Source organism: Kryptolebias marmoratus, linkage group LG14 (genome assembly GCF_001649575.2).
Source record: "Kryptolebias marmoratus isolate JLee-2015 linkage group LG14, ASM164957v2, whole genome shotgun sequence".
Lineage (NCBI taxonomy): Eukaryota > Metazoa > Chordata > Actinopteri > Cyprinodontiformes > Rivulidae > Kryptolebias > Kryptolebias marmoratus.
Window position 1 is genome coordinate 4,927,487 of NC_051443.1, and position 11,309 is coordinate 4,938,795.

Sequence of the window (11,309 nt, forward strand, 5' to 3'; positions counted from 1 at the left end):
TGAAATATATGAGTTTGTATGTAATGTATGAATATAATATACAAGTTTCACTTTTTAAATGGAATTACTGAAATCAATCTACTTTTTCATGATATTCTAATTTTATGACCAGCACCTGTAAATCGGCTGCTACAGTCAGCAGAAAAACTGCTAAGTCCCACTCTCCCTTTGCTATCAATTACCCTTACCCCCTACCTCTCATGCCTAGATCAGACAGAGGGGGCAGAAAATTTCCTGATAGGCTCGACCACAGCTAACAACTCTCAATATGACAAAGTAAAGAACTTCGGGTATTTCCACTAATCACATCTCTCCAAATTACAGACAAATCTGTGATATAAATATTAGTGTTGGTGTGAAATCATTTCCTGTCTGAGGAAAATATTTACATAAAGCTTTTGACAACTTTCTGAATAAGCCAAGCATATGCAAAGAAAGGGCTCCTTCAATAACAGTAAATGTATTCAGCTCTACTGTGTGACTTGGTTTTAATGAAACACAGCAGTGAGACACATAAAAACCTCTCGTGTGTCTATCTGCAAATAGAAGAAACCCTGACTGAGCACACAGGAAAACCAAACAATTCCTACCTTATGAAATGTTAAAACATGGCCACCACACCACAAACAGCTTATAGAAATTCATGATAATTTTCCAAAGTTAAAAAAAGTTTAACATCTACAGATAAATCAAGTTACCAATACAGCCCACTAGGAAATTACTGCACTTACTTACCTGCCTTACCAAAGACCTACTAAAGAGTTGTTTGTTGATATTGTTTCGCTGTAAAGTTTGTGCTTAGTGTTGAATGTTAAAATGTCTGCAGAAGACTGTTTTTGCCATGGCTTTCTGTAATGTTCCCTCCTTCAATTGTCTCCTCCTCCAATTACAGGCAGCTACAGACAAGAGGCTACAGGAGCCCACAGCAGCCAAAATAGTCTTGTTTATTGTGCATGTCAAAAAAAACTTTATTGTTAAGAGGAAGTTGACATTCTGCATTTTACAGTAAATGCAACTCTTTCATGCAAGTTCAGTTCCTGTATGGATCCGGCAGAAGGGTGTAGCTGAAATAAAAACAGTAAAATCTATTTTTAAAGTCCAATTCTATGACTATCCACGTTTTATCATTGGGCCCAAGATAACAGTCAGAACAGGACCTAGACCAAAGCAGAGCACTGTTGTTTTAAAATTACCCCAATCTAAACAAATTTATATTGACTCGTGTTTTATAAATCTTAAAATCACTGTTAAATTTGCATTTCAGTGCAGCCTGAGGGCACTTCTGGTAGTAATTCCATTTTATTTCTGCCAAAATAAAGGTCTCATTCAAATTTTGTGTTGTACTTTTTATGGAAGTATTTAGCAGATAGCATAGCAGATAGCAGATTTATTTATATAGCACATTTTCATGTACAGGACAACTCAAAGTATTCTCAAAGTAGTAAGTATTTGGCCTATTGCAGTAAACTACCAAACTAAAAAGGACTTCTAAAATCACAACACCTTTGTTAAAGCCTTTTTTTTTTTATTGTGAAACAGGTTTATGAAAGAAAAAAATAAAGTTTAATTCCTAAGTTCCCTTTCTGGCATTTATCTTTTCCAGACACCTCCATCTTTGAAGGTAAAGTCTGAATTGTGATTTCTGAATGCTCAGATTAATTCTGACTTTACTGGAATTATTTCACAATTATTTGGATACAAGTACAGTAGGTTTTCTACACAGACAAGTTATTGTTACTTGTGATACGTTTTTGTATAATTCAAATTAAGCTAATTAAAAGGCCTAGCATTCCTTGAAGCACTGTATGTGGCCCACTGACCTTTAGAAAAAGATTTTAAACTAATTTTGTCTTGTGTTGAGAAACGCTCAGCTGTTTTGGTCAAACATCGAAAATACTATGCACAATTTCACACACTATGGAGAAATGTGTTAGTGCTCAAGTATTTGTTGTGAATGACTCTCAGCTCTCACCACATCAAATTTTAGCTCAATTTCTATAAACCCGACTGAGTTAGCCATGTTTATGTTTGCTAGGGTCAATTAGCTGTGGTGACAATCTTAAATTGGGTTATTATCAAAAAAAAGTAATCATTTGAAAATGTACATCCAATGATTACTTGCTGCAAGTTTCATTAAAATCTGCCCACTGGTTCATGAGATATTTTGCCAACAGATAAACGCAAGTACACATCTTTCTCCTTTCGGAGATGGGTGATAACACACATAAGACTGCTGTTGATGTTTTGTATAGGCTGGCAGTGGCTTTGTATTTATCAGCTGCATGATTTTTGCAGCAAAACTGTAAGGACCAGAATGCTCCTCAGTCAGATGGTTTTTATCCTGAGCACTGAGTGGACAAAGCACAAGAACATATGATGCTTTCTCAGCAGGACATAAATCCCATTTTCACAAAAATGGCACCATCTATTACAAACAAGCAGCTTTTCTTCTTAAAACACATGGCTTGTTTGCAGTGTATCGGACACATGATGAAACTAAAACTCACCAGGCAGCAACATCAAAACAAAAACAATCACTCAAAAGTCACTTTTTTAGATGGCTAGTACTCGGATCTCCCTCTTGTGTGTAGTTACTGAATATTTATCATTAAAACAGGCTGCAGGACAAGTTATCTTGTGTGTGTTGAAAATGCATATTTTTGGCATAAACGTGTGAAAATGTTGATTAAAGCCACAGTGCAAAGCTCCGGGGCTGCATTAATTTTTAATGTGGAGAAGCTCAGCACCTCTAATCACACTTTTCCTTTCTAAACAAAAAGGACTGCTGTGCTTCAGCTCTTTGCAGAGGATATTTTTATTACTTTTCCTGCAACAAAACAAATTACGAGCTACATTTCCTCCTTTTTTGGATATTTGGTGCAACTTGTGAGTGAGTGTCAGTGACTGTTTCCATGGAAACTGGCTCCTAGTTAGCATGTGTTTCTCAGCTGGCCTGGGAACACCTTAGGATTCTCCCCGAGGAGCTGGCCCAAGTGGGTGGGGAGAGGAAAGTCTGGTTCTCCCTACTGGACGGACGGACGGACGGACGGATGGACGGATGGATGGATGGATGTTGATCTATCTGCAGAATAACATATAATATATATATAAACATATAATAATAATAAAATTTTATACCTTAAGTTTTTTAAATACTAAAACTCCGTATCTGAGATCACCACCAGGGACTGCTAATGTGCCCACGATTTTTTATTAAATTCCTTATGAGGGATGTTTTTGTTTTTAATATTCTGCATACAAACTTGCTAATAAGACTTTTCCGTAGCTAACGTTTATGTAAATTTTAAATATAAATTCAAAAATCAAAATACAAATACATTTCTATTTGAATTCTTGAAATAATAAAAACTTATAAAACATTTTTATGAAGTTTACATTTGTGAGGAATGTGTGTTATTGCCTGATGTTGAAGGCAAATATTATTTTGCCAGTGTCTGAGTGCACATTTGTTCTCAGAGACACTCTGTACTTCTGTCCGTTAGCAATATATCTCATAAATCAGTGGATGAAATTTAATGAAACTTTCAAAAACTAATATTGGATGTAGCTGAGCATCATTCTCAACTTATATTCCAAGTGCTAACTGATTGCACAAGATCTATTTTTAAAGCTTTGACATTAACTATTAGAGTCAACCCTGGCAGTCTGGTTGCAACACTTCATAAACAACTGGAGGAATTTTACTAAAACTTTCAGAAGGTAACCAATGGATGTAATGTGACATAATGTTTGACTTTATCCTTTAATTTCTTAAAGGTATCAACTGAAATAATGACAGTTTTTCTCCCCAGTTAGTCTGCGCTGCATCCGTCAGATGAGCTCCGGTCAGCTCTGCCTGAGCTGAGTTTCAAACTGTGATGGCGGATGAAGCATAGTCCACAACTGTGACAGTTTAGAGATGAAACGGGTAATAAATTTTCCAAAAGCTATAGGGGTCTAAAGTATGAGAAAACTTCAAGCTAGCAGACAAAACAGTTCTTTGAACTTTCTTCAAGGTTTCTTTGGCATCTGAAATAAGGCATATAGCTACTGATGAGGCGCACTATAAAATAAAAGAAAAAATTAAAAAAACAGGCTGTCTGGCTCCTAGGGCACTTTTAGACAGGAATCTGGGTTTATCATTGATTTATTAACATAATTTCTAACTGGTGTGTTGAATTGTGTTCCCCTGAAATCCCCCCCGACCCCCCCCCCCCATCTTTGCTGTTTTCTTTTAACCTCTGTTGTTTTTAGCAGTGGTGTTTTAGTATAAGTTCAAAAGAAAATATCTTGATTTCTTTTGTCCATTATAGCAGGAGAAACATCCTGATGGTTGTATTTAAATGGGGAAACATCTCAGTGGAACAACACATCCTGATACACCACCTGACCCATGTGTTCATTCCCCTGTTTTAAGCAGGCACTTATGTAGATATTAACAGCTTAATAAGTAAGAATTAAATCTAACAAGTTCCTACAGTATATTATACAAGCCATTATTAAATACAGTTCATGTGTGATAGAAAAAGTGTGGTTAAGTTAAAAGAACATCTGAATGTTCCAGTCTCCTTTACTCAGTTTTAAACAGTTGTCTTTGTTTCTCTCCTCAGATGGCAAAACCATCTGACTGAATTCCTACAAAAGAAAGATTTCTCACCTCAGTTAGTTTTTACTAATAATATCTTTTAACATGCTGAATATTCAGGCTTTATTTTTAAATGCATAAATATTTAAAACTTAGTTTTATTTAATCATCATGTTGGAATTGGCATTTTAAACCTAGAGTTTGTACTTTAATCTCTCTGCATTTTTTTGTGATATACTGGAAATGCAAAAATTGACTAAAAAATAAAATGAACGAGAAATTGTGATTTATGATTTTTGGAGGAAACTCTGGCATTAAACGCGTTGGGTGGTTTTCTTCACAAAATACAAAGCCTTTCATTTTCAATTGTTTTCTTCAATGGTCACAAAAGAGTTCATGTGATTTTTTTTTTTTTAAATAAGAAAAGTCCTTTCTCTCCTGACTATATTTACAGTGTTACAGAAAAAAAAACCCTCTGAATTCAGGGACACTTCAGTAGAAAGAGAAACTGTGTTCCTCTTCAAGATAAAGTAAGCATGGCCTTCTTTTGTCCTTTTCTTTAGTGATTCAGTAAAAACAGATAATTGCTAAAAAAAAAAAAAATTGAAAATTGTATCTCAATGTCCACCTCATGCAGGAGAATACTCTCATAATATGATCAGAACTTATGCACCAATTCTTTATGAAATGAATAAATGTAGATGGTGTTTCTGGTGCTGCACCTTCATGTTCTGTCTCGCTGGTTCTTTTTCACACAAACAGCTTTTCGGAGACAAAATGTTGCAGCACTAATTTGAAAAGCTACTTTTTTATTCTGAAGCTGTGATAAATGAACAACAAAACCCCATTAAGGCTCACACAGTGATGCAGAAACCTCTGACAGATTGTTTTTTAATTAAGGAGAGGCAGCTGCTTTTGTTGTCATTCAACCCATATAAATCTTAAATATTCTGTGTAATGAGGAAATAGCACAGCTACCCAAACTACAAATCTCAAAGCACAGGTAACAAAATAAATAAAGGTGACACTTTGAATGTCATACTAAATAATTTCTCATTAAAAACCTTAAAACCTATTTTAATTTATCATAATCATCAACATAAACTCCCCAAGCAATATTTAAACAGAAATTTAAAAAGTCTCTCATTATTAAACTTTTATACTATGACACTTTTCAGTATACAATAGTTCTGCTCCAAACAGAAAACTCAAAGAACAAACCTTAACACCACAATTTATTCCAGTATTTTACTCTGAGATCTCATTAACGAGTCTGATTCTGGCAAACAACAATCCTTCTGTTGGTTCTGATTGTTTGCAAAAAGTCTAAAAATAAATTCATTAAGCATCAATACAGGACTGTTCCCCTGTGATTATTAAGACTTGAAGATTGCAGATAGAAATCTGCCACTTTTTGGCTTTAGTTTAATAAATTCTATAAAAACTGAAAACAAAGATGGAAAGATTTAGATCAAACATCAGCTTAATGTGTCAGAGGTGGTCTGTCGGGTGGTTTACTGTGTGACCAGCTGTGAAAATGTCCTGGAACTGATCAGATTTATTTACATTTATGTTTGTTTCACAGAGAAACAGTTCTCATTTCAGTTTTTTTCTGCCCAGAGAATTGCAAAAAGTTACATTCAAGATTTTTTTAAATACATTTGCATGCATGGATTTGTGTTCAGTGAATAAGAGTTTGACAAAAGACATTCCTTGAAGAAATGCATATCACACTTTGTCTTCCATTCAGCCACTAGAGGGCAGTGATCCTTTGTGCCTTCAACTTTCCCCCTTCTGGTCCTGTCTCTATTTAAAATCCAAGTCAATGTGTATATAATAATTATAATCTGTCATTTTTGCATCTTTAAATAAGTTATAAAATAAAAAAAGGCCTAAATTTCAGTTGTTTTACATTCAGAATAAAAAAAAAATCTAAATATGATTTATTTGTGCAGAGAAGTAAACTAAATATTTAAATAATTGCATTAAAAAACTGAGCAACTGCAAGTTCTACGAGACAACTCTCAAATTTCAAATTTCAAATTTTGTTTTTCTAAAACCTAAGAATGCACATCCTCTACAACTTAAACAGTGATATCATTCTTTCCTGTCCGAGAATAAACAGGAAACTGTGTAGCTGAAGCAGCTCCAATCATCTGACAAACAAACTTCCATGTTTGCCTTTTGACTGTGAAAGTCGGAGCGTGACAGCTGCCTAACCACAGGAGCACCCGTTGTTTCTGCTACAACTGAAGCATGCTCAGAAACTGAGAGGAGTCTTGTATGGAAGGAGGAAGATGATGAAGAGGAGGAGGAGGTGGCCTTTAACAAAGAAACAAAGATTAGAGCAACTGTGCAAATAAAAATAATACTGTTTGTTGCAGCTTTTGATGAAGGCAATTAGAAAATGTGTCATTGGTTTCAAACTCATCAGAAAAATTCAAAGAGCATAAATTAAATGTCAGAATTTTCCTAACAATTAATAATCTCAAAGGAACACATTGTTATTAAATTTGGGAACGTGGAAGTCAAACATTACTGCTTTAGTGTAAGCACTGAAAAAAACGTTTTGTTTACATTGAAATTAAAGCAGTTTTATTGGTTTAATTCATCAGCCATCATGCAACAGGATCAGATCGCATGGAGTTTGTGATTCCAAACACACACAACTGAGCTGAATTTTAAACAGTCTTCCCTATTAAACATGTTTATCAATTACTCCATACGTGGTTCCAACTAGAGTAAGCAAAATTATAAATCAAGTCTTACTTAGTCTTGATCACAGTAGCTACAGCAGAGATTGAGGATTCGGCAGAAGGAAATGATTGTCTGATGGGTTTTAAACTACAAATAATAGAACCTGCTGTAAAACAGATGCAGTTTAATATTTCACTTTACATTTTGATTTATATACTGTGTTATGGCAGCAATAATCTGATTTAGTAAATCATTTGTTATGAGTGTCTTTTTGAAATTGGCTCACATCTCAATCGAGATTTCTAACAGAAAGCCTCACAGTAGACACAATGATCATAAAAAGTCAATAAAGCACAAGGAAACCTGCTCTCACAACACACACACGCTTCATAAATACAGACCACTTGTTCCCTCCACAAGTCAAACCCAAATTGAATGTAAAAAATGATCAAAACAGAAATCGGCAGCCTCCAAAACTTTGATTTAAAACATCCTAACCGAGAAAGTGAGCAGCAAGGAGTTGAAATTGAGGTTCTTTCATATGCAGGACACACACACGGTACAGTAAGTGTTAACACAGAAAGTCCTAACTGCTAAAAGAGCAGCCACGGTAGGAGCTTCAGAAAGAGCAGATCGAGGCTCAGCTGGTTGGCTCTCCTACCTGTAGCCCTCGTCTCCTCAGAATGCTGGACTCGTCCATGGTACAGAACAAGGCTTATGTCTTCCTACCGGTGCACATCCATGCCGCGCTGCCTCGCTCCAGCCTCCTGCTCCCTCCCTCAGGATGAAGCTGATCTTAGCAGCTGCTAGAAGTTATCTGATTGGAGCGGGGCAGTCAGCTGACAACTCCCCTTGTTCCTCTCCTCTGGAACTTCAGGAGAGAAAGAGGAGCGAGACAGAGCCACGGAGGGAGAAGGAGAATCAGACCGGCAGTTCTAATTTAGCATAGGAAAGGAGGAGAGGGGTGAATGGGAGCCTTCAGACCCATTTCTGTGATCAGCCATGCTTTTTAGCCACCACAGATAAGCATGAAAAGGAAAGAAAATGCTCCTCAGCATTGTTCTGCTCAGAGCTTAGGAACGTGGCATCCTGTCTGCAGCAGACCTGACTCTTCTCACTGCAGTCCCACACCTGAAGGTTAGGCGGAAACACGACGGCTGACATTACAAAAGGTATTAGAAGTGAGTGAAAAGGGCAGAAAAGTGAAAATGCCAGCCAGGCTCAAATGTAGATAATCAAGCCAATCTGAACACAGGACACTACTTTTATTAAAGACCTAGCATTTCTTGAAGGAATGTATGTAGGCTCAAAATAAGATTAACATGGCAAACGGAAGAGTCATTTTAAGTAAATCTTATAAATTTATAATACACGATCAAGCATAATGCATTAGCACCTAGTATGTGTCAAGGACAACTCTTAGCTACTACCATCCCAAATTTTAGCTCATCACCTCCGCCAGGGAGGTTATGTTTTTGATAGTGTTGGTTGGTTGGTCTGTCTGTCAGCAAGATTACTTAAAAAGTAAAGAACAGATTCTGATAACATTTTCAGGTATTGTTGCAGTTGTGCAGTTGTGATGATCCTGATCTGACAATTTTTTCAATGACACTGATTTTGGCAGAGGTTTGTGCCCTTGGAGCACTTCTAATTATCTATAAAATTGATCTAAATATAGCCAGTTTTATGTTTTTAAAGGTGAGTTGCCTGTGGTGGCCATGTTGATTTGGGTTGACTTAAAAAAAATCAGTTGTAAATGTTTATTCAATGATTAGCTCAAAGTTTTTATTCAGTGGGCTATGAATTTTTTTTTTTTGCTAACAGACAAAGCTGACTGCAAATAGGTAATGGCAACATTTTAAAACCAAGATCTTGCACAATCTGCAAGTGCTCAGAATATTTGTTGGGGACCAGTTTCAGCTGCTACAACACCAAATGTTAGAGCAATATCTGTAAATTTGTTATACGTTATAGACATTTTTGTGTTTACTAAAGTCATTTAGCTATGGCAGCCATATTAAATCAGGTTAACTCTAAAATTTGATCAGCTGTAGATGTGCATCCAATGATTGCTTCCTGAAAATCTCATTCAAATCCGACCAGCGGTTCATGAGATTTTTCGCTCACTCAGACACACACCCAGACAAGGTCAAAAACAATCACTGTCCAACTTTTGGCTATTGGCAGTGGGCTATAATAACCAAACACTGGTCATTATCACAGAGAAATCAACCAGCACAAACAGATATGTATATAAATGCATAGATTGTGTCAATTCCCAACAATTTCATGCACTACTGCATCTCCACGCAGGATTAGTTTTCAGACACTCAGCAAGAAACTACAGATCTTCACACTAACTCTGAGTTCCAACACCATCCTGAGTTATTAGCATTTGTAAAATAAGTTGTTTCCATGTGCCATAGTGCCAGTCCTTTCCCGCAGTTTCACATTCTGTCTCACTCCGTTTTCTTTAACCCTCTTCCCTTCCCTCTCTTTTCAACCTCACTCATTTCCATTCACTGTGCTACTGCTCTGTGAATATTAAGTGGCCCCTGTTCCCTCCTCCAACCAACCTCAAACATTGTTTTAAGCAAGGGTAGCTGTAACTGGAGTTGGTGCACAGTATCATCTGACAAATGACCACCACATCCGGTTTACTCATTTTCAAACGGACAACAGGATGCTTCCTGCTGCTGTGAAAGTCATTTGTGTTGCCGAGCTGATAAGAGAGTCAGGAGGAAGCTCAGGTCTGCTTTTAAATAAAACCCTTAAGACCTCAGAGGACAAGGATTACAGTAGTCAACTTTTTCAGATTTAACAATGCCTTCCAGATTACACAAGGGAATTAAAGAATCCTGTTATGTTCGACAGACTGCTCTGCAGACTGGCTGCCTAAAGGAACAATTAAAAAAAATTCCACAATACACTAAAAATTAAGACAAGGAGTACAAACACATGGAGTTTGTTTATCTTGAAAGATGCAGAAAGAGCCCAGTTCTTTGCTGTAAATGGGAACTATAACAAGCATCACAACAACAGTAATGTAAAAACTCATCAGTCGGATAAATTATTAACTGTGACACAATTACAGTACATGACTGTATTTTATTAATTGTATTTAGGGAAATACTGAAAATGGGCTTTCTTAATTCAAATGATCTACAAAGAAGTGATGTAAACTAAATTTTGGCTGCTAGAAATTTCTATAGTTGACTAGTTACCTACAAACTTTAAATAATCACCATCAAGAAAACATTCATTGGGGAGTCACGTGACGCGCTCAACAAGATGGCTGCCTAGGAGCGTCCCGCACCACCCCTCATAACGCATTTTGCATACAAATCGGGCAGGGAGCCGAGAAATCAGCGTCAGGTATTAAGTGTTATCTTTAAACTAGTCGTGAGATGTCTAAATCGACCAGGAACTCAGTCAAACCCAGCGCAGTTGGAGGAGGAACCAAAGGTAGCGTGGTGGCTACTGCTAGCCCAGCTAACCTAGCTCAGGATCAGGCTAACCGGGCCTCGTCCTCTGATACTATGAACGTGGTGTCTGCAGAGGTTACTGGCGACGTGGCGAAGGAACTTGCTAAGCTTTTCGCTCTTATTGCCGAAAAGTCTGAAAGCCATGACAAGAAACTTGAAGAAATACGAAACACAACTACTGCAACTGAGAGGAGAATTGCCGACATCGTTAGCCGCATTGCCGAAATGGAGGACCGTCTGTGCTTCCTTGAGGATGCACGCGAGAAGCAAGAATCAAACCCCATGGCTTCCAGCGCCGAAGTGGAAATACTGAGGCAAAAGCTCGATGACATGGAAAACAGGGAGCGCAGGAATAATTTGCGCTTTCTGGGCTTTACTGAATCCTGCGAAGGAAGCGACATGGTGGCATTTCTTAAAGCAACTCTACCGACGCTTTTGAACATTAACTTTCCCAAGGGACTTGAAATTGAGAGGGCACATAGGCTGGGTCCATTGTCTCCTGGTCAGGGTAACCAGCCCTCCCGCCCGAGACCCATCATTGC

General features: G+C 37.3%; 1 protein-coding gene across 9 annotated transcripts in view; it reads right to left on the reverse strand.

Annotated features, from left to right (window-relative positions):
- The window catches only part of mast4 (microtubule associated serine/threonine kinase family member 4), a 149,618-nt gene that overhangs the window by 71,499 nt on the left and 66,810 nt on the right, over positions 1-11,309 (reverse strand). The window contains exon 1 of one of the 9 annotated variants that reach the window (XM_017427538.3): positions 7,944-8,057. The exons of 7 other annotated variants lie outside the window; for them this stretch is intronic. In XM_017427538.3, coding sequence (XP_017283027.1) covers positions 7,944-7,982 — 39 coding nt within the window. In that variant the 5' untranslated portion in view covers positions 7,983-8,057. Of the gene's footprint in view, positions 1-7,943; positions 8,058-11,309 lie in introns of those variants that run through there. One more of the 9 variants, XM_017427541.3, reaches the window with a different exon arrangement.